The 25699-nt window shown below is 47.6% G+C and overlaps 1 protein-coding gene across 6 annotated transcripts in view; it reads left to right on the forward strand.

Annotated features, from left to right (window-relative positions):
* The window catches only part of SGSM3 (small G protein signaling modulator 3), a 33874-nt gene that overhangs the window by 5179 nt on the left and 2996 nt on the right, over positions 1 to 25699 (forward strand). The window contains exons 2-14 of one of the 6 annotated variants that reach the window (XM_074375594.1): positions 14022 to 14047; positions 19478 to 19597; positions 20109 to 20194; positions 20635 to 20701; positions 22056 to 22261; positions 22335 to 22442; positions 22953 to 23195; positions 23477 to 23672; positions 23997 to 24142; positions 24413 to 24637; positions 25015 to 25069; positions 25223 to 25350; positions 25455 to 25610. In XM_074375594.1, coding sequence (XP_074231695.1) covers positions 19591 to 19597; positions 20109 to 20194; positions 20635 to 20701; positions 22056 to 22261; positions 22335 to 22442; positions 22953 to 23195; positions 23477 to 23672; positions 23997 to 24142; positions 24413 to 24637; positions 25015 to 25069; positions 25223 to 25350; positions 25455 to 25610 — 1623 coding nt within the window. In that variant the 5' untranslated portion in view covers positions 14022 to 14047; positions 19478 to 19590. Of the gene's footprint in view, positions 1 to 14021; positions 14048 to 14115; positions 14255 to 19477; positions 19598 to 20108; positions 20195 to 20634; positions 20702 to 22055; positions 22262 to 22334; positions 22443 to 22952; positions 23196 to 23476; positions 23673 to 23996; positions 24143 to 24412; positions 24638 to 25014; positions 25070 to 25222; positions 25351 to 25454; positions 25611 to 25699 lie in introns of those variants that run through there. The other 5 variants (XM_074375595.1, XM_074375593.1, XM_074375598.1 and 2 more) reach the window with 5 other exon arrangements.

The following is a 25699-nucleotide window of genomic DNA, read 5'->3' on the forward strand; positions in this document are numbered from 1 at the left end:
CCCAGAGTAGGCCAGTCTCTGTTAGGGAAATAGATGTGTCGCTCCTTTATTTTGAATCTTCGGTTGAATGACAGTGACAGCCACAGCTCCTTCATCACTGCCATGGGTTAACTCCTAATATCTAGACACTGGAGCTGGTCTGTTACTTGTTCTCAGAGACCTGAGTCTCCAGCTTTTCCTCAGTTCTGTGCCCCTCTGCAGAGCCTGCCAGTACCTTCTTGTATCACATAGTTTGTTACCTAAAGTCAGTTTTTGTGGCTTGCAGCTGAGACTCCTTAACTTGCTGCTTCATGGGGTGAGTCCATGTCACTTAGGGAAGAGCTAAAATAATGGGTTAACTTTAACCTGAAGGGAGGAGAAAGTTCATAGAAGACCTGAAGGTTATTTTAGTTAGTGTACGAAGTGTCCCTGAGAAGAAAAAAGGGGAGACGTTACTAGCAAAGAGATTTCTGTTGGAGTGCAAGCCTAAGGCGGGGCTGCCTGAGGGTGGGCAGGCTCCTTGGCGCGTGGAGGTGGGCAGACGCACTGAAATTGTTTAAACCCAGACATGCCAGTGCCCCGAGAGGTGTACTGAAGGGGTTTAATCATCTAATGGGCAGTTGTACTAAATGATCTGTGAAGTTCTCCTCTATTCTGAGATAACAGTTCTCTGCTTGAAACCTCAGTCTCCAGACCCTGAGACCTAGAGATTGTTTTAGAACGGACTGTTCTCGCCTGGCCTCCTGTGCTCACTGCATGTGTGCCAGTCTCCCCTGCTCCCTGCACTTCTGCTTCACCCAGCCTCTCACCCTGTGCATGTCTCCTTGTCACTGTGCCTTCCCCGACCGCCTGGTTTCAAATAGCAGCTCCCTGAAACTGCCTCACCCCTTTCCTGCTTCATCTGGCTGTACTGTTCCTCACCTGGCATACAGTTCAGTTTCTTCTTTTTTCAATTTTATTTTTTTCCTTTTTTTTTTTTAATTGGAGGTACTGGGAATTGAACCCAGAACTGCATGCATGCTAGGCACATGCTCTACCCCTGAGCTATACCCTCCCAATATAATTTCCTGTTTATTTTTTTAATCACTTGTTTTCCTGTAGAATGCCAGATCCGGGGGGGTGGGGGGCGGGTAGGGAATTTTATCTGTTCTGAGCATTGTTGTGTCCCTATCACTTAGAATAGTGCCTGGCACATAGTAGGCACTCAATAAATGTATGTTGTGTGACTGAATATTTCCTCGACACAAAATGTAAGTGTTGGGAGAAAGGACTAGGGCAGGTTTCACAGACATGTTATTTAAGCTGAATACTGTAGGACGGATAGAATCTGGACATTTGGAAATGGGAGGTGGCTTCTAAGCAGGCGGAACAATATAGATACAGGTACAGAAGCACGTGGAGATTGCAGTGAGGGTACGAAGGGGAAATCAAGAACTGACTCAACAGGTAGATTGGGGACCATTGGAGGAAGATGAAGAGAGAACCGGGTAATCAGAGCTATGCTGCAGGGAATATTAATCTAGTGTTTGTTTAACATGAATGGAAGGATAGGGTCCAGAGTTTGCAGAAACTTGTTAGGAGATTTTTGTAGTGGCTGGGAAAAGTGACAGGGTCTAGATTAAGGCAGCGGAAAGAGAGATGCTTAGAAATATTTTAGAGGTAAAATCAATAGACTTTGCAACTGATTCAGTGTGAGAATAAAAGTAGGAGCCAGAAATTACCCTGAAGCTTAGAATCTGAGTGTCCTGAAGAAGAATTAGGAAAATCAAAAGAATCATCTGAGATGGAATAAAAATACATTCGTTTGAAGAATACAGATTTTGATGTGTTATGGGATAAGTCAACTGAAGCCATCCAACAGCAGGAAGCTGGAAATACCAGGGGTGTTGTCATGACTGCAGGTACAGATTTATAGTTTATCTGCACAGCAGTGATAGCTAACTCCCCACTAGGAACAGGAATGGATTCCCCAGTAGTAATCCACTAGGAGTGGATTGAAAAAGAGAAGACTGATTTGGGGAATGTTTTGGGGGGAGTCTGGAGGAAGAAGAGGAGTCTGTAAAGAAGCAGATAAGTACAGAAGAAAAGCCCACGCCATCAGTGTGAGGCCAAAGGAAGAGGATTCCATATGATGACAAGAAAACCACTGGAAACCTTAGCAAGTCTAGGTGGTGAGGAGAAGCTTAAAGAGTGAGTTGATTGGTGAGGCATAGGAGCAAAATTCTACTCTGCTTTTGAAAAGTATGACGGTGAGGCAGGGAAAAAGACGTAGGGAAGTAGGAGGCTTGAGTGGGCCCAGGGAGAGCTGCTTTGTTTTGTTTTAATCAAGGATACAGGAGATCTGAGTACCGTACGCACCAGACATGAAGCCAGCAGAGAGGAAGAGGCTGAAGATGCTGTCAAGAAAGTGGACTGAAAGGTTTTTGTGGGTGGAGGAGTTAACCTGGGAAGGGAGGGAGGCTACTTCCTCCCCAACAGGGCTGGTAGAAGGAGAAGACAGGTGAAAAGACTGAGCAGTGATGACATGGAGGAGGAGGAAGTTGAGGAAACTCAAGCCAGATGACCGCAGCTTTGTTAAGGCTGGAAACCAGGTCATCAGCTGGGAGTGGGTGGCAGCAGGGAGCAGCTGTGGGTCTGAAGAAACGGGAGAGGCTCGGAAACCCTGAAGGAAACGTGCATCAGGTCAGGGAGAGAGGAATGGCAGCTGCTGAGCCACAGGGAAGGTCAGTAGCCCAGGGAGCGTGTTTCCAGCGAGGATGAGGAGAACTTGTGTGAGCTGGACCAGACAAGGGTTTCAGTGTTGGTTCAAAATGGTAGTGTCATACCTACGAGGTAGCAGTTACGTGTACAGATCTGATTGTTTAAATCAGCCGATACAAAGAGCTACCAGAATATTGTAGATTATTTAATGGAAGGCAGGACCATCAAAGAAGGTATGGTCTGCCCAACCCTAAGGTTTACAACAGCAGGAGGACAACCTCCTGCAATGGTTTTCCTGGAATTTCTGGTGATAATGATGCTGGTCTGAGTGTGATCTAATTTGCCTGTTCCCAAGTTGTTCCCAAGTTTTCGATTCAGTTTGACTTTGAAATAGTGGAAGTAGGGGACTCAGCTTCTGGTCCGGCTCAGTCCCCTACTCTCTGTAAGGCTTTAAATCAGTCTTTTGACCTCTTTGACCTCAATTTCTCTCTTTTGAAAGCAATGAGAAGGAGATGAACTCAAAGGATCCTTCTGACGCTACCATGTGTGAGTCTGAGTGCCTTTGCCCTGCACCCAGGACTGAAGAAGCCAGTGACCTCTAAGTGTAGGTGCCGGTCTGTTAGAGAAATTCATTTGCTCATGTAGTATGGGGATTCTCTCCTAATTTGTGTGTAATTTGGAATTTTCACGAAAATTAATGTTTCCTAGTACAGTTGTGGAGTCGTGTTTTAACCCTGGCTGGCTCCCACTGGGCGCCTTACCCCAAGTCAGGGCACATAGTTCTTGCACACCCGTAAGAGGCTTCGTGGTCTTCCCTGAAAACTGCGTTGCAGAATTGACACTTTTCCTGGGATTTCTGGTGATGATGCTGCTGGTCTGGGTGTGATCCAATCTGTGCTGCAGTGTGGTAGAGGGGTCGCCTTGGAGTCGCCTCTGACTCACTGATGTTCCATATGGGCAGCCCTGGTTTTCTCAAATGTAAGATGGGGAACGCTTAGCAGAATGTTAAGTGCTCCACAAATATTTTTCCTTCTTTCACTGTATCTTTCTTCTAATGCCTCCATCCATTCATGGCCACAAAGCAAATAGGACTGGATTACCATGCTTTAGGGTTATTAGGTAGGTATTTTCATATCTGCAAATGAAAAATTTTTCCAGCAATTATATAGATGGTGTGGCCAAATAGGTAGCTTAAATATAGTTTTTGGATCTCTATGGTTTAAGTGTATGAGGAATAGGGACTTCGTTAACTGTATTTGTCATCTGTTCCCTTTACGTACCCTAAGCTCCTATGTTAATATAAAACCTAACTATAAATTTCTCAGGGTCCTTTTTTGTCAGTCAACCCTCCAGGAGCTTTATTTTCCCCAAAAACTCTTGTCTCTTATTTTTTCAGAGCTACCAGAATGTTGAGTTGAGGTTAGCTACCTACATGCTTCACTTTTACTTCTAAAGGGGTTATTGTCCCCCAGCCCTGGTGGTGGGAATGACACGGGTCCCTGCTCCTACTTTCTTATCACAGTCCAGGTGCTTCCAGGCTGTAATCTCAGGGGACTGATCCTGGGTGGGACTCAGGGAAGTAACCAGCTTACCTTGGGTGGTTATTCTGCCTGAGACCTGGACTGGGTGGGAGGGCACGGGCCAGAAGCCTGCACAGGAGCGAGCACTCCATTTAGCTGGCACTGCTGTGCAGGAAACAGGAGCCATACCTGGGCTCGCGGGATTCTGAGCTGAGCCTCCCGTTTTCAGTCTGTGCTCTGCTTTGCTCAGTCACGCCTAAGCCTTGCCTAAAGGAACACTCTCTGGTCACAAAGGAAATATTGATTCAGGGAAGGGAAGGCCACCCCCAGTATAAGCCCATGGGAGCGGGCCTGGAAGGAGTAGAGCTCAAAGTCCAGTTGGTTCCTGGGGTCATGTTGCTCTTTTGCTGATGCCAATTTGGGGGCAGGCAGTGGAGAAATGTGGATGTCTTTGGCACTAGGTGAAGAGTAATGTGAATAATAAACATGTTTTTTTAGAGGGAGGGTATAGCTCAAATGGTAGATTGCACGCCTAGCATGCACGAGGTTCTGGGTTCAATCCCCAGTACCTCCTCTAAGAGAAAAATAAATAAGTAAACCTACCCACAACAACAACAAAAACATGTTCTTAACAAGAATGATTGGGGTGACTGGAGTGGGGTGCCAGTTCTGGAAGATTAGTGCCACTGGCTGCCTTATCATGGTGTTTGATGGGGCTCAAGTTTTGAGACCCTTCATGAACTGCGGCAGCTGCTTCATTTAGCAGCATGTTCTGAGGGCAAGCGGAGGGTCCACGGCCTGAAAGAAGGGTGTTGTGGATGGAGCATTGAGTCAGTGTCCAGGGCTGAGAGGTGAGGCTGGGATGGTCAGCAGAGACGACTAGGTCATGAAATCTTGTAAACTAAGTTAACAAATTTAAAAGGATTTCTGTGGCTGCAGGGTAGTGAGTAGATGGGGCAGAGGGGGCAGGGGGCAAGAGTGGAGGCAGAGATGCCAGTTAGGGAACTCGCAGTAGCCGTGACGATGAGAAATGAAGCCCCAGCTGGAAAGTAGCAACAGGTTGAAGAGAAAAGGGAAGTTTCAGAAAACATTAGGGAAGGCCTAAGAGTTGAGGGTTAGATGTGGGAAGATGGGCAACCTCTTGACTGTGATGCCCAGTTCTAGCTGGAGAAAGTGGGTAGCTGGGTAGTGATGCCAGCTTCCTGAGGCAGGGGCCCAGGAGGAGGGCAGGTTCACGAGGGAGAGGACAACTTAACTTTGGAGTGTGGTAAATTTGATGAGTGTGAAGGAGTGGCCCAGTGGGCAGTTGGATATGCCGGCCTGAGGTTCAGAGAGAGGTGTGTCCTGGATGTGGATGGTAAAGGAAGCCAAGAGTGAAGGAGGATGCAAAGAACTAGAGGAGGGTCTAGGATAGACCATTAAGGCATTTTAGGAACCAGCAGGGGAGGAGGACCTGGGAAAGGAGACTAAGAAGCAGAGCCAGCAGGGCCAGGAGGAAAACCGAAAGTTATGACTCTTACCTTGAGAAGTGAGTGCTTCATGGAGGAGGAAGTGGTTACAGCATGGGATGCTACTGAGGGGTCAGGTGTGTTAAGGACCAAAATGTCTTCATTGGATCTAATGCACATCAGCTTTGCTGGATTGACTCGTTAGTAAACCAGGCATGTGCTGAGGGCACTAATAAAGCAGAGACATAAAACAGAATGGGAAGAACTTGACATTGGGCATTTTGTAGAAACATAGCAAAAGTCATCTTGGAAAAAATCTAAACATTGCTGAACTTCCTCATACGCATTTTATTTTTATGTGGAATTAAATAGGGAGCACCCTAATCTTTTTTCTGTGGCTATCTAAAGTCTTTAATTTTTTTCATGTTTAACTCTGTTTAAATAGGTAGGACATTAAAATAGGTCAAAACTGAAAAAGTACAAAAGGGCATTGAGTTTAAAAATCTGCCACCCAGTTTGTCTCACATACAGCCTTGTAAATTTTATGTGACAATTTCCTCTCTTTTTTGCACAGATGTTTACCATTCTTCTCACTGTTTTGCACCTTGCTGTTTTTACTTAGCAGTGTATCTTGGAGATCATTCCCTATCAACACATGAATAGCCGACTCATTCTTTCTCCCAGCTGCTCGCTGTATTTCATTATAGAGAGGTGCTGTGAGTTATTCAGCCAGTCCCCTGCTGACGGATACTTAGGTTTTCTATTTTACCATCTAACATTTTGCTGTCACAAACAATGCTGTAAGGAATTACCTTGTATGAGTCATTTTTCTCAAGCGTAGTATGAATTTCCTGAAGTGGGAATTGCTGGACGAAAGGGCTCCTAAAGGCTTTAATCCAGCTCTGCTTATTAGAGTTGCTGGCACTCAGAAAGCCTGCAGTGAGTGGTGGCTATTATTAAGATAAATATGTTATAGATAGGTTATATGATATGTTACAGATAGTGGGATAGGAGCACATGACACAAGCCAGAGGCGAGAGGGTATGTCAGGGAAGGCTTCCTGGAGGAGGAAACGCCTGAGCCGAGCCTTGAAGAATGAAAAGTCAGGTGAAGTGGGGAGCATTGCAAGCAGTGGGAGCAGAAGGGGTCAAGCTCGGAAACGTAAGAAGGAACTTGTTGTATGTGGGGGTGTTCCATGATTTGGTACTGCCTCCGTTCACCAAACAGTCCACACCTGCACAGGTCAGGCACCGGGCTCGGACCTGGATATAGGGCAGATGTGCATGGCCGCAAATCACGACTCACCTGTAGTATGAACACTAGGAGTTGTACAGTGATTAATTCTGTCAGAGAAGGGAGGGAGGGAACTTGGAAGGTGGAAGGGAAGACGATAGAGGAGGTCATATCTGAGCTTCAGATCAGTGGTTCTTAAAGTGTGTTCCCTTAAACGAAAGGCACATTCTCAAGCCCTATTCAGACCTACAGAATCAGAAATTCTGGGTGTGGGCCTCAGCTGTCTGGGGTTTAAGAAGCCCTCCAGGTGATTCTGATACACTCTACAGTTTGAGAACCACTGATGGAGATTATTTAAGGGAGAGGGAATAGTATCTGTCAGGGAACTAAACCCCGTGGTATTGCTGAAGTGTAGCTTGTATTTTTAAAAAGTATTTATTTTATATGCCTTAATAAGGAAATAAGGTAAGCTGATAAAACTTGCATTACATAATCAGCTGATATCCTTATCTTGAAATTTCAATAAAATGGACACAAGCCCTATATCCCACACTATGTGAGAAGGCCAACATTTTAAAAATTTAACTCATTTAATCCTCGTAACAACCCATAAAGTAGGAATTATTATCCTTGCTTTCAAACCTTTATTTGATTTTTCCCTCAAACCGCACTCAGGCTCTTAGGAGCAGAGCAAGCTTTACCGAAGGTGCGGACCACAAAGCGATTTTCCGTTGCAACATAGCAACTTAAATTGGGTTTGGGGTTGTCCTTTCCTTAAGAGGGGTTTGGTCCTCCCCCTCCCAGACACGCAGCGTGTTAATGTCTCATGGGTCACTTTGTCCTGTAGGATGCAGCTCCTCACCTGTCTTTGGACTTCCCTTCACCTCTGTAGTCCAGGCCACCGCTATTTTCTGTTCTCCTCTACCTCCAAATTTTAGCTAATTTCCTTTGCTAGGTGATTGATACGTCTCTCCTATTTTTCCTAATCTATGGCTTCAAGGTTTACCTTCCACCTTTATCAAATATTTTCCCAAACAAGGATAAACACCCTCTCTGGGAAGTATTCTAGAGCCAACTATTAAAATATAATTTTACACTGTGCTAGAATTATAATAATATAAAATTTTAGGTTCACTTTAGGGGTCATTAACATTAACCTATTTAACCTTAATTTAATTACCTTGCTTCAAGTGGCATCATATTAAACTCTGACATCAGTAATTTGTTATTAACCTATTCTTATTCTTTGATTTCTGCTTACAAATCTGACACCATAAAGTAGAAAAGACAGATTTTTAAAATCCATATCCTCTCCCAAACAAGACAGATGTGTTAACTTCATTTGAAAAATCTTCAAAGGGAAAGTTCCTCGCAGCACTGTTTTTATTGAAAAAATTGCCATTAGGTGCTTAAATGTTGTATCAGCAAACTGCAAGTAAATCGTAGAACATATGGTTATAAAATTATATAATACCTGGGGAAAATACTGATAATTTAATGTTCAGTAGAGAAAAATATTTTAAAATCTAAAATATAAGAACTGTGTTTGTAGGTAGAGAAAAACCAAAAGAGAGCACAGGAAAGAAGAAAGTGTTTTATTGAGGTGGCAAACTGGTGGTAGAATTTAAAAATTTTTTGATTTCCATTAATGTTGTCGTGTTAGTGTAATTACAAAACTCAGAGGAGAGTCCCTGACTACCCTTCCCATGATAAACCCAGTGACTGTTTATACTCCAGAGATTCTCTGCTCACCTGTAGCCTGCACTTACCCTGCTGCGTCTTAAGTCTGTCCTTAATGTTTGCATCTGGAAAAGAACGGTCTTGGGCGGAGTGCCCAGAGTGCCGGGCGGAAGCACTCCTGAGCCTCGGGCTCTGACAGCCAGGGTCCTCCCTGACCCTGGGTTGTGGCTGGGGACCAAGTGAGTGCCGGGGCTGTGGAGAAAACTCAAGGGACAGGGAGGCATTTCTGTAAAAGTAGATTCGGAAATAGCATTTCTCCCCTTGGAGCCTGTCTTGCAAATTGATGTACTTTTGTGGTCTCCTGGTTTGTAAGCATCTCTTTTCCTTTAAACTGCTTTTAGCGGTTTTTGCTTTGGGGAAAGTATTTCACTTCAGTGTACGGGAAAGCACCTTAAACCCCATGTGAAGTCAGACACCTGGAGATTTTGTTTGCCTTAAAAAAAAAAAAAAAAAAGGCTTGGAAACCTGGTTTCAAAGTTGTCAGTTCTTTTTCCGGTGATTACTTAGACTATTAGGGGGGATCTTGTTACAGGAACTTGAAAAATGACAGACTTTACTGTTTAGCATCTTAGAGAGTTCCCAACTTCACAGCTGCTGAGATGTCAAATTCACGCTGAGCAGTGTTAGTAAAGTGTTAGTTACAAATGAGGGAGAAAGGGGCCCTTTTCACAGTTATAGATGAGCTACCTCTAATAGTTTGCACCTTTTTTTTTTTTTTTTACTTTTGCTTTCTTTGGCTTTATATAAACATTAAATCCCCGAAGAGATGTATTTTTGAGGTGGTAGGTAGTAGTTCTGAGTGAGAGAGCAAGAGATGGAGAGACTGCAGAGCTGTTGCAAGTTCAGGTGTCGTTTGTGGACCTCAGAAAACCCAGGACACATTCTTATTCCTAGTGTTCTGTACTTAAACTGTGATTTTAAAAGTTGAGATATGATTTATGTATCGTAAAAGTCACCCTTTAAAAATTTAGAAGTTTTCAGTATATTCACTTTGTGCAACCATCGCCACTAATGCCAGAACATTTTCATCACCCAAAAAGAAATGCCATACCCACTTAGGCAGTAGTTCCCCATCTCACCCCTCCTTCCAGCCCCTTGGCAACCACTAATTTACTTTCTGCCTCGATGGACTTGCCTGTTCTGGACATTTTATATAAACAATTACAGATGTTGTGGTCTTTTGTGACTGGCTTCTTTCACTGAGCATACGGTTTTCAGGGTTCATTGTGTTGGCATGTGTGTCAGTACTTCACTCCTTCTTATGGCTGAATAATATTCCATTGTGTGGATGCTCACATTTTGTTTATCCATTCATCACTTGATGGACATTTGGATTGTTTTCACTGTTGGACTATTATAAATAATGCTGTGAACATTTGTGTCAAATTTTTATGTGGTAAAATTATTTTTAAACACAATACCTTTGTACTTTTCCAAAAAAGAGAACATTTAAAATCAAGACAAATAAACTCCGTACTCCTACTACTTAACACAGCCATATTCATTTTTATATTGCCTTCAACATGTATGTACTGTATCACTTTAAATGGCTGAAATCACATACTGTCTTCATGCTGATGACTCCACTTTTCTTCTGTTCTCTCTTCAACCTCCTCCAGTTGGACTTGCACCCTCATCATTAAAAATTAGAGCTCTTGTTGGTAACACCGCCATCGTCCAGTTTGCCGAACCAGTGACCAGGTCTCTGTCCTCATTTTACTTGACCTCTAAGTAGCATGTGACACTGCTGATCTCCTCCTCCTGGGAATGCTTTCTTCTCTTAGTTTCCACAGCAGCACGCACTGCTTAGTGTTCCTTCCTCTTCACTGCTCACTCTTCAGACTGAAAGAAATTTTTTCGGGGGGGGGAGGTAATTAGTTTGTTTAATTAATTAATTAATTTAATTTAATGGAGGTACTGGGGATTGAACCCAGGACTTTGTGCATGCTAAGCACACGCTCTACCACTGAGCTGTACCCTCCCCAGCACTTTTATTTTCTGTGTCTTTTTCTGCCTGACTTCTAAATGTGGGAATGTTCCAGGATTGGGTCCTAGGCCCCCTGTTCTGCGTTCTCTTCCAGGCCGTGACATCTAGCCCTGGTGAGTCCCACATTCACAGCTCCAGTGCTGACCGCTGTGGACTCTGTATTCACATATACAGTTGTCTACTTGACTTCTCCACTTAGCCGTCTAGTAGGCATCCCCACTGAACACGGCCAGAGCAGCTTGCTGACCTGCTCTCTTGCTAACCCTGAAGCCTGCTCTACCCCAGGCTCCCCTCATCTTGGTTAATGGGACCCGCACATTTGCTCAGGTCAAAAACCTAGGTGACATCTCAGTTCTTTCCATTGTCTACCTCTGCACCTCCAAAGTATGTCCAGAATCTAGTTACTTCTCATCATCTCAGTGATTTTAGTCCAACGTGTCTCTCACCTGGACAACTGTAGTTTCCACTCATAGCCCTTCTGCAGTTCATTTTCCTCAAAGCAGCCAATGTGATTTCTTTAGAAACCTGAGACAGGCCATGTCATGCCCGTGCTCAGAGCTCTCCAGTGGCTTCCCATTAAAATAAAACCCAGAGTCTTTACCGTGAGTAGAAGGTCCTGCCTGCCTTTCCAGTGATCTCTGCTGCTTTCCCGTCATGGCTCTCTCTCAAGCACACTTGTCTTATTTCTCCAGTGTAATAATACTTGTGTTCCTGAAGGCCGTCACACAAGCCATTTCGTCTGTTTGGGCTGCCCTTCTAGGTCTTTGCCGAGCTGATTCCGTCTCATCATTCTGGTGTCAGCTGAAATGTCATCTCCTCAGAGAGGCCTTCGCTGACCACCTATCAAAAATGGCCTCCTGCCCTTACCTGTTACTTTGTCACTTTATAACCTGTAATTCTGTTATTTTTTCATAGTTTTATGATTACTCTGAAATTATTCATTTAGTTGGTTATTTTTTGTCTGTTTTCTGTCACTAATATTAATAGCTGGCATTATTAAGCACATACATGTGCTTTGTATTATATTTACATTTTCTCATTTGTTATCATTTTACAGATGAGGAAACTGAAGTTTTACAAGACCAAGAACTTGGTCTTGTTTTACTGCTTTATCCTTTGCACATGGAACAGTGTTTGGTGCATAGTAGTTACTCAAAAAAAATTTGTAGGTTGGCTAGATGAACCAGAGATTCCTAAATTTATGTCTCTAGTTCTTACATCTCCTTGGAGACGTAAATTTGTGTATCCAGTCACCTGCTTCACATCTCCAATTGGATTTCTAAGAAACATTTAGTTATCCTACGACTGTTTGTTCCCTCCTCCCGCAAACTGTTTCTTTTCCACTGTCCCCCCCGTTAGTGAATGGCATCATCGTAAACCTGGGCGTTCAGACTGGAAACCTGGGCCTGGCTTTGGGTGGCTCCCTTTCCTCCTTTCCCACATCCAGCCTAGAAGCAAAGCTGTTGGTTCTACCTCTGGTTATATCTTGAATCCATTCACTCCTCTTCATCCCCACCCCCACGGTCACCACTTCAGTCTTGCACCCCATCACCTCTTTCCTGGAGCTTGTCCTTCCACACTTGTCTCACTGCACCCGCTCTTGTCTCTCCACAAGCCCTTTGCCGAACAGCAGCCAAAGTGATTTTTAAAAAACATACATGGGGTGGGGTATAGCTTAGTGGCAAAGCACATGCTTAGCATGCTTGAGGTCCTGGGTTCAATCCCCAGTACCTCCATTAAAAAAAACAAAACACAAACAAGAAAGCATTATGTTAGTTCATGCAACTGTCATGTTTAGGATCCTTTTATGGATTCCCATTGTCCTTAAAATCTAACTCCTTCACTGTGGCCACAGTCCCTTGGCGATCTGGGTTCCTCTGCCTCTCCAGTTTCTTCTTACATTGTCCCCCTTGTCCACTGTGTTCCAGTTATCGGGCTCCTTTCTGTTTGTCCATTTTTTTGGATTGTTTCTTTCCAGCTTACTGAGTTTTGAGAATTCCTTATATTCTGGATACATGTCCTTTATCAGATGTGTGATTTGAACATATTTTCTACCATCTGTGGATTCCGATAAAGTCTAATTTATCAAATTCTTTCTTTTATAGATCATGCATTTAGTATAATATCTAAGAAATCTTTGCTTACCAAGGTCACAAACATGTTTTCTTCTATAAGTTCTGTAGTGTTAGGTTTTACATTTGGGTCTATGATTCATTTTGAGTTAGTTTTTGTATATGGTGTGAGATATGGATTAAGGTTCACTTTTTGCATACGGCTGTCCGATTTTTCTACGAACATTTGTTGAAAAGACTATCCTTTCTCCATTGAGTTGCCTTTGTATTTTTGTTGAAAATTAATTGTATTTCAACAAAATATTATCTCACCGCTTTGGAGGCAAGAAATCTGAAATCAAGGTGTCGGCAGGGCCGTGCTCACTCTGAAACCTGTAGGGGAAGGATCCCTCCTTGCTTCTTCCAGCTCTGGTGGCTGCAGTCATTCCTCGGCCTCACGGGGTGTTCTGCTGGCTCTTTACATCGCCTTCCCTGTATATACGTCCGTGTTCAAATTTCCCCTTTTTATAAGGACACCGGTCATACTGAATTGGGGCTCTCCTTAATGATGTCATCTTAAGTTAGTTAAATCAGCAAAGACCCAGTTTCCAAATAAGGTCACATTCTGAGGTACTGGGGGTTGAGACTTCAACATGTCTTTCTGGGGGGACGCAACTCAATTTATAACATTAACTGACCACATGAATATGTTTCTGGATACCTGTTCTGCTCCACTGGTCTCTGTGTCTGTCCTTTTATCAGTGTCACCCTGTACTGTAGCTTTATAGTAAGTATTCAAGTCAGATACTGTGAATTCTCCAACTTGCTGCTTTTTCAAAATTGTTTGGAGTATTCTGATTCTTTCGACTATCCATTTAAATTTTAGAACCAACTTGTCAGTTTCTCCAAGATATCCTACTGAGATTTGGATTGGAATTACATTGACTCCTTTCCTTGTTCCCAGTCTGGGAGAAAGCTCTCAGTCATTTATCATTAAGTATGATTTTTTGTTTTTTGGGTTTTTTAAAATTTTTATTGAAGTATAATCAGTCACAGTGTGTCTGTTTCTGGTGTACAGCATAATGTCCCAGTCATGCATATACATACATATATTTGTTTTCATATTCTTTTTTATTAAAGGTTATTACAAAATATTGAATATGGTTCCCTCTGTTATACAGAAAAAAAAATTGTTTTTTATCTATTTTTATGTATAGTAGTTAATATTTGCAAATCTCAAGCTCCCAAATTTATCCTTTCCCACTCCCTTTCCCCTGGTAACCATAAGATTGTTAACTACGTCTGAGAGTCTGTTTCTGTTTTGTCGATGAGTTAATTAGTGTCTTCTTTTTTCTTTTTTTAGATTCCACATATGAGGGATATCCTATGGTATTTTTCTTTCTTTCTCTGGCTGACTTCACTTATAATGACGATCTCCAGGTCCATCCATGTTGCTGCAAATGGCATTGTTTTATTCTTTTTTATGGCTGAGTAGTATTCCATTGCATAATATACCACAACTTCTTTATCTAGTCATCTGTTGATGGACATTTAGGTTGTTTCCATGTCTTGGCTATTGTATGTAGCACTGCTATGGTAAGTATGATGTTAACTCTAGGATTTTTGTAGATGTCCTTTATTAGGTTAAGGGAGTTTCCTCTATTTCTAGTTTGCTGAGAGTTTTTATCATGAATGTATGTTGACTTTTGTCAGATGCTTTTTCTGCATCTATTGAGTCATATAGTTTTTCTTAGTCTGTTGATGTACTGCATTACATTGATTGATTTTGAAATGTTGAACAAGTTTTGCATTCCCGAGATAAATCCCACTTGGTCAGGATGGTATTGTTTTTCATGTATTGTAGAGCTTACTGGCAAAAGGTTGTTCATAATATTCTCTTATTATCCTTTTAATGCCCCTAGGATCTGTGGTGATACACCATATCCTTTTCCATACCTGGTAGTCTTGGTAATCTGTGTCTTTTTGCTTTTCCTGTTCAGACTGATAGATGTTTGATTTTATTGATTTCAAAGGAGCAGGTTTTGGTTTCATTGATTTTTCTCAATTTTTTTTCCATTTTATTGATTTCTGTTATCTTTATTGTTTTCTTTCTTCTGCATACTTTGGACTCAATTTACCAGTAAATTCAACAACTTGGATAAAGGCCAGATTCCTTAAAAGTACACAAACTACCAAAGTTCACTCGAGAAGAAAAAGATAATCAAAATAGCCATATCTCTGTAAAAGAAATTATAGCTGGAAACATTTCCACAAAGAAAATTCCAGGCACAGAAGACTTCATTGGTGATTGTTACTCAACATTTAATGTAGAAATAATACCAATTTCTATACAAACTCTTCCTGAAAATTGAAGAGGTGGGACTACTTCCCAAATCATTCTGCAAAGCAAATACCATCCTAAACCTAACCAGACAAGGGCATTATTAGGAAAGAGAACAACAGCTCAAAGATCCTTCATGAACATAAATGCAAAAATTCTTAATAAAAGTTAGGCAAATTGCACTCCACAATTTCCAAAAAGGAAAATACATCACAATGACCCCATAGGATGAGCTTCAGACCTTATTCCTTGTGTCCCTTCCAGGTGGTTCTCTTCCCAGCCTTGGGGGCTTTCCTTACAGGCGTGCTCTGACCAGTTTTCGCATGAAGCTTTGGGGGTGCTCTCCGCAGATTTCTGGAGCTCTGTCTGTGCAGGTCTTGCATCTCCAGTTCTCTGTTCTACAGACTCAGGCCGCTCTGGCTCTCAGCTCAGCTCCTCACCCTCCCGAGTGCCCCCAACCCTGGCAGTAACAGCCCGTCACGGGGCCACCTCAGTTGTGCTCTCTCAGGCATCGCTGTCCTGTGTTGCCTGTCAGCCAGTGTTTGAAAACCACTATTTTATATATTTTTCTGGCTTTTTGGTTCAAGTTCAAAAAGTAAATCCAGTCCTTGTAACTCCATCTTGGCCAGATGCAGAAGTCCGTAACTGGAGTATGAGGGGACTGCATCACACCGTATCGCATCAGTGTACCCAGACTTGATCAGTTCCCCTAATGTTTGCTCTGTGAATTGTTCTCATGTTTTTGTTGTATAGATAATGCTGAAGTAGACCTTTCCATGCACACACCGTTTTGCTTCTATTGAATTATTTCGTTAAATTTCCAAGAGAATAGTTACTGGATTTAAGAGTATGAGTATTTAAGGGTATTCCATTCCCGAGGGAAAGTACAATCTACAGCAATTCATGAGTGAACTAGTTTTTTTTTTTAACCACAAAAACTGGTTTTTACCAGCATTGATGCAGCCAACTTAGAGGTGCTCTAGAAAGAATTTTTAAAAATTAAATTTACATGCTTAAAGGTGTCAGTCTTTTAATCTGCCTCCAGTATATTTCTCCTCGTTCTTCAAAAGTCTCTACCGCTCAGTGCCCCTGTGACAACAGCAGGGCTGCTGGTGCCAGTGCCACGGCTCCCAGATGGCTGCTTTGAGGAAGGTTTCCATGGCGACTGGAGGCAGGAAAAACCTGTCCTCCCGGATTAGCAGTATCACATCCGGCTCCTGTTGGGAACTCGGGGACTCGGGGCAGTGGGTGATAGAAGTGGTGTATGTATGTATGAAATATTATTGCAGAGCCTCTTTAAAATATATCCAGACTCTGACCATTTCTCACGGTCCCCATGTAGCAAAGCCGACATCATTCCTACCACGTCACCGCCTCCTGCCCTGCAGTCTACTCTGCACAGCAGCCAGAGAGCTTTTAATCCTAAGTCAGATTCAGGTTTGCCTCTGCTCAGAACCCTCCTGTGATGTCCAACCCTCCGAGAACAAGGTCCAGTTCTGTACTGCACCTTAAGGCCCTCCGTGACCCCCACTGTGTTTCCTCCTCCTCCCCAGCCCCCCTTCAGTTTGCTGCTGCTTCCCCCTGCCTCATGTGTCCCTGTCTTGTCTTCACCCTTGCTGCTCCTCCTGCCTGGGTCCCCCTTCCCTCTGGAGCCACGGGACTGGATCTCTCACTTTCTTTTGTTTGGGTCTGTGGACGTCACCTTGTCTCAGCGCTTCCCGAGCGCTTCAGCTCCATGGCCCCTTGCTTTTACCCTGCTTTACTTTTCACCTGGTGCTGCAGTTGCCACCATCTGACACAGCTGTTTTATGACCTTTGGTTCTCTACTGTGATGTAACGGCGGGGACTTCTGGTTTTCACTGTTGCATCTCAGCCCTTAGAACCCCACGAGGCTCTGGTGGTGCTCAGTACCTTGTGAGTGAGTGAGTGGGAGGCAAGCCAACGTCAGGAAGGGGAGCTGCTTACTGAGAATTACCTTCCCAGCCCCCTCGGTCCTGCACAGCCAGGGACAGCTCTTCCACTACACACAACACCTGCTCCCTTCTGGAAGAAACAACCCAGTCATGCCTCTGAGGCCTCAGGGATGAGTCCTTCTGGTGATCTCAGCTGGCACATGTTACACTGAACTGTACGAAATTATTGTGTCCATAGGTTGTAATGGATGAATATCAGCAATAGCGTATGGCCTTCAGCAACCTGGGTGTAGACGGCCCAGGTACTAACAGTCACGTTCTGGAAATTGTTAGGACTCCTACTAACTGCCTGATGCTTCCTGAGTATGTGTCGGGTGTCAGTGTGCTGGGGCTGTCTGCCGTCTCCCTTAATCCTCACAGCCACTGTAGGATATCGGTACTGTTACTCTGCTCTGTGGAGAAGAAAACAGATTCAGAGAGGTGGCGTGAACATGCCCCAGGCTGTAACTAGCAGGAAGCAGCAGAGCTGGGAATTGAATCCACATCTGTCCCACTGGCGAGGTCTTCACTTTAACCGTGGCGCCGTCGGGCCTCTGCAGAGCGGGCGCAGGGGCTGAGCTCAGAGCCACGCCCCCCTAGGGCTGGTGTGCAGCAGTGAGCCCCCCGGGGCCCGGGCCAGCGGCTGGCACGGCTGAGCACCGGGTGCCCCAGCACCGTTGAGCTGGCGGCTGCCTGACGTCTTCTCACTGGGGGCACTGGGGAGCCGGGTGGGGTGGGGGTACTGTTGTGGGGATCCATTGGGAAAGCTGTCTATGGGTCTCTTCTAGACTTGTTTTCTCGAGTGTGAGGAATAGAGATACCTGCTTCAGGGTGTGTTGTGAGAATCGAATGATGACGTGACTTTAAGAACTTCTAGCTCAGTCCCCTTGATGTGAAAATATGTAATCTCCATCCAGCACAAACTCCTGCTTCAGACCAGGCCCCGCATACCTGTTATACTGAAGATAGACATTGTGTCTTCCTCACGCAGATCAGACAAGCCTGGGATGGCTGGCCTGTTAGGGAAGTGGGTTCTGCCATCTGTTTGTAAGCAGGGCTTGTCTAGAAGCAGGAGGGCTCCCTCCCAGTTGGGCACCAAAACCACTATGATAAGCATTTAGCCCACCCTTGGCCAGGTCAGGGTGTGTCTGGGGGCGGGAGTGGAGGTTAGTGACCCAGCTGAGCTGTCTTGGCCCCAAATTTGCAAGTGTATCTTTAAAGAGATTTTTTTCATGTGCCTGTTTTTCAACATATGCTGGAATGAAGGGCCCATAGGGTGATGTTTTCTCATAGGGCCCTCAAGGTGGTTGTTTGATTTTCCTTTTTTGTTTCTTTCTCACTCCCTTGACCCTTCCGTTCACCCAGAATTCCCTACAGCAGAATTCTGTGGCAGACAGCATGGAGAAGACGAGGGGCTGCTGTGGACCAGGCTGACAGCTGTCCCCTCTGGCTCCCATCATCTGAAAAATGGCAGGGGGAGCTCTAGGTCTAGTGAATATGATTCCAAAAACTAGAAGGCAGCTGATGCTGAAGTATTGCAACCACATCTCTGTACTGTTACCTTCCATTTATTTCATGGGATCAACGCCTTTTGTTGCATGGTTAGAAGTAAAAGGCTTCATATTCAGAAAAAGACAGAGAAAGCTGCCCCCCAAACTGCATTTCTGTTGAAGTTCAAATGGGTGATAATAGGTTCTTTCTAGTTCAAACAGGAGCAAGTTAGAAATAGGAAGTTAGAGGACGCCCCGAGTGATGACGCCTCAGTTGATTGATGGCTTTCTCTTACTTTTTTAAATCGAGATATAATTCACATGCTATAAAGTTCACTATTTTTAATGTATACAATTCAGTGGTTTTAGTATTCATACTGTTGTGCAACTATCGCCACTGTCCAATTCCAGAACATTTTTCATCTCTGCAGATAGAACCCTGTACCCATCAGCAGTCCCCCTGCCTGCCCCCTCCCCCAGCCCTTGCTGGCCTGCTCTCTGTGTCTGGATTTGCCCCTTCTGGACATCGCATTGAAACAGAATCGTCAGTATGCATCCTCTTGGGACTGGAAATGCCAGGGTCGGATGAGTAGAGGTATCAACTCAGAAGCCAAGATGTGTTCCATCTAAATGGTTCCTCGAAGATTCTGGCTCGGAGGAACCTATTCACAGGGGTTTTGGTGGTGGCTGGATTTTGTTTTCTTTTTTAGGAAACATTTGTCTGAGCATAGAGTATCAGGAAGTCTGTATGATTCTCTCCTTCCTTAATGGTACGGGAACTGAGCAGACATTCTGCTTGGCTCACAGAGCTGTTGAGAATATCAGTTTTGTAGCTTCTTCAAAGTATATCTTCTCTCGGATGAAATGTTCAAAATAGGAGACTTTTTCTTTCAAGTGTGACTTTTCCTTTCCTGTTAAACAGAGGCCAGGACTCACCTCCCCACTGCCTCTGGGCCAGCAGATCAGAGTCAGGGGTGGAAAGGACTCCCAGTAGAGCAGCTGCTTTAGATGACTTTCTCCTTTGCTCTCCTACCAGGACAGATGTTTCTGGACCAGATGAAGCTTAAGGAGACTTCCGGCTGTAAGATATTAGGATAGGAAAACTCTCAAGCCTGGATCTCCAGAAGGCTTGCCTTGCCTCTCCGCACGATGTCAGGTGGGAGGCAGGGGCCAGCTTGGAAATGGGGTGACAGGCTCTCTAGGGGGTAGGGGGGCCTTACCCAGGAGGACCCACCCGGTGTTGGGAGAAGCAGGCTTGTTTTTCATGGACCTTCTTGGGTCACATGGACCAGCCAGGAGGTGGGGGAAGGAGGAAGCCTTCTGACGGCCATCTGGGAGTTACTACAGCTCTCTTCTCAGTTTTCCCGAATCCCTGTCCTCTCCCTCCAGCCTGCAAATTCTCACTTGCAGGTGGAAGAAGAGGCAAGGACATGAAGTTTGGTTGTCTTGTAACTAACACGCTGCTGGTTTTCTTTTCCTTCCTCCAGAAATTTGCACATTTCTAGGTTTCTCACCCTCCCTATCCATTGGACTTTAGATGGTCCAGTCCCTTTAATGCTGGTGCTCTGGGGGGTGGGACAGGGGAGCAGGGATATCCCAGTCTGAATTCCCTCTCTGAATGCTCTGCGTTTTTTTCATCTTGTATTCCTGACCCTCCTTGGTTTTAGGAAGCCACGTACCTTCTGCCAGTGGCCCCTTCTCAGCCCTGACCCCGAGCATGTGGCCCCAGGAGATCCTGGCCAAATACACGCAGGTACAGCAGCTGGCCAGCCAGGCACCAGCGGCTCTGCCCCCAAGCCATGGTCCCCAAGGGAACCTGCCACCCACAGGCTTCCTGGTGGGTGGGTCACTGCACCGTTCGCACACAGAACTGGAGGCCCCATCAAGGACAGTGTTAGCTCCGTGTCCTGTGTGAATCAGGCTTTAGGCTGGATGCAAAGTATGGTGCTCTGCCCTCAGTATTATGGGGACTCAGAAATAAATGAGACACACTTTTCTTGACTTGATCTTATCTTTGACCTCTGAGGAAAACAGGGAAGATGTGTGGAGAGTTCGAGAGGGTCATGACCCCTGTAGCTGAGTGACAACTGCAGGGGCTCCAGGGAAGGGCACCCCTTGGTCTGAGTTGTGGGGGCCGGGTGGCGGCAGCGGGGTTGGGGGTCCCAGGCTGACTCTCCCTACTCCTGGGTCTAGAAGGAGGAGGCAGCGGAGCAGCCAGAGTTCTGCTACGATGAGTTCGGTTTCCGGGTCGACAAGGAAGGTGAGATTGAGCCCCTCGCGTGGAGCCTTGCCCATGTCCTTGGGGAGGACCAGCCGCAGCAACTCATGACCCTGCTGTGACCTCGGGCTCCGGCTGTTTCACCCGATGTTCCAGAGTCAAGGACGGAGCTGCATCTGATGGTGATGCTGTTCTCAGTATATGGAGTCCTCTGGGGGTTTTAAGATTAATTTTATTGATCTTCATATGATAATAAAAGCAGTAATGTTCATTGTAGAGAATTTGAAAACTACATCAAAATATAAAGATTAAAACACATTAACCTAGTGGGGAGGGTACAGCTCAGTGGTAGAGCACGTGCTTAGCATGCACGAGGTCCTGGGTTCAATCCCCAGCGCCTCCTCTAAACATAAATAAATAAATAAACCTAATTACCTCCCCAACCCCCAAAAAAGAAAAATTTAAAAAAAAACAAAAAACAACCCGCCCCCAGATTAACCTATAATCCTGCAGCCTGAAGATAACTGCAGACATTTCAGAGTGTTCTTTCCTGACTGTGTGTGTTTCCATGTGGAATATTGTATCATAATATTGTACAATGTTAAGAGATCTAAGAGCAGTGTAAAAACATGTCTATGGTGTATGTGGTATATGTATGTTTCTATATTGCTCTTTTATTTCTTAACATATACCATGAGCATTTTGTCAAATGTCAGTTAAGACCTCTTTAAAAGCATATTTTTCAGTGGCTGCACACTGTCCCATTTTAATGAATCTGTCATCATGTTTTTATAACCTCTCTTCTCTACGTGGGCCCCAAGGCCATTACCACTGTCTTCTACCACAGCGGCGCCTGTGGGCTCCTGAGGGGGCTGTGGGAGGGGCGTCTGCCTGAAGCCAGGGGAGCCAGTCACCAACCAGAAGGTGTCAGCTGGCTGAAACCAGTCATGTTCAGGTTGCTCATATTTCCAGTTCTGCCAGGTCTTCCTCATTCTCTGCTTTGCAGGCAGATATTTGGAAGTTAAAAGCTGGGCCTGAGAGGAACACAGGGAACCTTCTAGTATGACGGAAATATTCTGTGTCTTGATGGGAACAGTGTTTAAATGTTTGTTGATACTCAATGCACTTAAAATTTGTGCACTTGATGTGAATTCACTGAAGGTGAAGTTTTAGAAAGCGGAGGCTGAGGCTGCGACTCCGGGATAGGTCAGGGTGCTGCCCTGTGGGGCAGTAGTGCCGTGGAGGCTGTGGGGCAGGAGAGCCCCGTCCGCGGGCACCCGGGCACTTCTGGAGGCCGACTGGAAAGGAGGCCCTGGGTGTGGGTGGTGAGATCCGACCCTGGGCCGGGGCCGATGCTCCTGGAAACAGACGGGGTGGCTTCCTTCCTCCCCTGCAGATGGCGCTGGCCCCCGCTCCGGCAGGCTGCCAGCCGCTCTGATGGAGGACCCGCCGCAGAGGCTGCGGTGGCAGGCCCACCTGGAGTTCACCCACAACCACGACGTGGGGGACCTCACCTGGGACAAGATTGCCGTCTCCCTGCCCCGCTCGGAGAAGCTGCGCTCCCTGGTGCTGGCCGGTGTCCCACACAGCATGAGGCCGCAGGTGAGGCAGAGGGACCCACTGGGGCTGGGAGGTTCCGGTGCCCCTGGGGGCTGAGTGCTCACGCCCCCCTCAGCTGTGGATGCGGCTCTCAGGGGCCCTGCAGAAGAAGAGGAATTCTGAGCTGTCCTACCGAGAGATTGTAAAGAACAGCTCCAATGATGAGACTATTGCTGCCAAACAGGTGAGGCCGGGGTGACAGGCACGGGGGTGGGGGTGGGATGAGGAGCGCCCTTCAGGGAGTGCCCTCTGGCCATGAACTGTGCCTGCGGGAGGGGGATCTGCTGGGGTTACTGGGCCCGCCCTGGTGGGTCTCTCCTTGGCAGGGGTGGCCGGGCGAGCACGGCAGCCTTCGGGCAGCCCGAGGCAGCCCTTTCACCCACAGACACATCCCTGGAGCAAGCTTGCTCCTTCCTGGGTCCTCCGTGGCACCGGGAAGAATCGTCAAAAAGGCCACCCAAGCCGGTGCACATTAGGATCCTCTAGAAAGTTTACAGATTTCCATGCCTCCTTCCAGAGAGTCTCAGTCCATAGCTGTGGCTTGAGGCCCAGGAACCTGTACTTCCATTTTTATAAGCTCCCCCATGAGTCAGGTGGCATGAGCCACGCATTCGCGGGCTCTGATCCTGAGGGGCAGAGCATGAGGAGCCCCGACTCCTGGGACAGAAGCCGACCTGAGGTCTGCCCCACACAGGGGTCCCCAGCCTCCTTCCCGGGGGTCTCGGGGTGCCAGCACTGTGGAGGGTGTGGGCCTGCAGCTGCATCTCACAGGCTCTGGGGGGGCTGCCGGCAGATTGAGAAGGACCTGCTCCGCACCATGCCCAGCAACGCCTGCTTCGCCAGCGTGAGCAGCGTCGGGGTGCCGCGCCTGCGGAGGGTGCTCCGAGCATTGGCCTGGCTCTACCCGGAGATCGGCTACTGCCAGGGCACCGGCATGGTGAACAGGGCCCGGGAGTGGGGAGTGCCCCAGGGTCTTCTCCACACCCCCGGGGGTGACCGATTTCACAACTGGGCCAGCAGGGTGGGAGGACGGGAAAGGAGTCCCCAAGGAGGGCTGGGGCTGCCAGACACGATACTTCCAAGCCTGAGACAGGCACGCGGTCTACAGTGTGACCCCCACAGAGGATGCCTTATTCTAATTGGTTACCCGGATGGGGCATCTGTTCTCATTTGCCTGGAGACCTGGGTAGAGGCCCCTTATCCCACTGCCCTGGCCAGGTGGCTGCCTGCCTCCTGCTGTTCCTGGAGGAGGAGGACGCCTTCTGGATGATGTGCGCCATCATCGAGGACCTGCTCCCGGCCTCCTACTTCAGCACCACCCTGCTGGGTGTCCAGACAGACCAGCGGGTCCTGCGCCACCTCATCGTCCAGTACCTGCCTCGCTTGGACAAGCTGCTCCAGGAGCATGACATTGGTGAGGCTGGAACCCACCTCTCCCCTGGGGTCAAGGGGTCCAAGGCTGACGGGGCAGCTGCGAGCTCAGGAGGAAGAGAGGAGCTCATCTGACGATGGCCACCCACACACACAGCCCCCGCCGCCTTCGTTGTGCTCTTGTTCTCCAACGTTCCCTGATACCCTGTCTCTTTGCCCGTGAGCTGGCAGGGCCTCTTGTTGCTTTTTGGGATATGCACTCCATGTCCTGCATGGCTTGTGTGCCTGGGGGACGCCTCTCCTCTCAGGCTGTCCCGTGCCAGCTGTCCCTGGTCCCAGCCACAGGGCCCCTGGTGTGTGTCCGCAGAGCTGTCCCTGATCACGCTGCACTGGTTCCTCACGGCCTTCGCCAGCGTGGTACACATCCAGCTGCTGCTGCGCCTCTGGGACCTGTTCTTCTATGAGGGCTCCCTGGTGCTGTTCCAGACCACGCTGGGCATGCTGCGCCTCAAGGTGACAACCAGAGCCCTGGGGCCACTGCAGCTGTCCTGGCCCCTCCTCAGAGTCCTCCGGCTGCCCATGCTGCAGTCCAGGCCTCAGCATCGTGTGGCCTGAGCACCGGCCCCTCCTGAGAGGCCCCAGGGGATGGGTGGCAGCATCTTTTCTGGGGCAGGGCTTCCTTATGCTCAGCTCAACCATCCAGGGAAGATGCAGGTGCCTGAGGCTGGTGATTGGGGTCAGCTGGGCAGTGACACCCACCTGCCCTTCCCTCGCACGGCCCAGGAGGAGGAGCTGATCCAGTCCGAGAACTCAGCCTCCATCTTCAACACACTGTCAGACATACCGTCACAGATGGAGGACGCGGACATGCTGCTGGGGGAGGCCATGCAGCTGGCCGGCTCCCTCACCGACGTGGCCGTGGAGACCCAGCGCCGCAAGCACCTGGCCTACCTCATAGCAGACCAGGGCCAGCTCCTGGGCACCGGCGCCACCACCACTCTCTCTCAGGTGGGCCTGCGAGGAAGGAGGCCCCAGCTCACCCCAGCCCCGGCCCTTCCCCGTTCTGCCACCCCTCCAGCTCAGCACCCAGGGCCCAGCGCGGCCCAGTCAGACCACAGCTGTGGAGGGACCCACTGCCGTGGCCTTGGCGAGTCTCTGCCATGACCCGCCTGGTTTGGGCATGGGACAGACCCATCTTTGAAATGAGCATATGTTTTTGACCCTCAGAACCGGCCTCAGAGGCCACGTCAGAAGAGGCAGCCCGAGATGCTGCCTGGCTTCTGTGCTGAAGGGCTCTGTTTACTTCCTCCAGAGCTGAGGCACTTGTCTGCTTGGCTGGGCACGGGGTGCCCTGGCCACCGCTGACCCCACGTCCCTGCCCACAGGTAGTCCGCCGCAGGACCCAGCGAAGGAAGTCCGGCCTCACTTCGCTGCTCTTTGGTGAGAACTCTGCCCTGTGGCCGAGTGCTGGGCTCAGAGAGCAGGGCACTGGTGGCCGGTCAGACCAGGGTGGGGTGTGGACTCCGAGCTTCCCTGGAGTTGGGACAGGGGCCGGTCTGGGCCACGGCTGCCATCCCTCTCTGGGCCTTACAGGGGAGGATGACCTGGAGGCACTTAAGGCCAAGAACATCAAGCAGACAGAACTGGTGGCTGACCTCCGGGAAGCCATCCTGCGTGTGGCTCGCCATTTCCAGTGCACAGACCCCAAAAACTGCAGTGTGGTGAGTCTCCGGCCCCAGGCCTGTGCTCACAGCGACTCAGGGCCGTCCTTCCCTGGCCCCATCCTGAGGCGCCCCCGCGATGGGCCTTTCTGCCGCCCTGGCAGGAGCTGACCCCAGACTACAGCATGGAGAGCCACCAGCGGGACCACGAGAACTATGTGGCGTGCTCACGCAGCCACCCGCGCCGGGCCAAGGCCCTCCTGGACTTCGAGCGGCACGATGACGATGAGCTGGGCTTCCGCAAGAACGACATCATCACGGTGCGGGGACATGAGCGCCTTGCCCAGGCAGGGTGGACAGGGGTGCGAAGTGCTGGGCTGGCGCCAGAGCCGTGCTTCCTGCCCTTCCC

This window comes from Camelus bactrianus, chromosome 12 (genome assembly GCF_048773025.1).
Source record: "Camelus bactrianus isolate YW-2024 breed Bactrian camel chromosome 12, ASM4877302v1, whole genome shotgun sequence".
Taxonomy (NCBI): Eukaryota; Metazoa; Chordata; class Mammalia; order Artiodactyla; family Camelidae; genus Camelus; species Camelus bactrianus.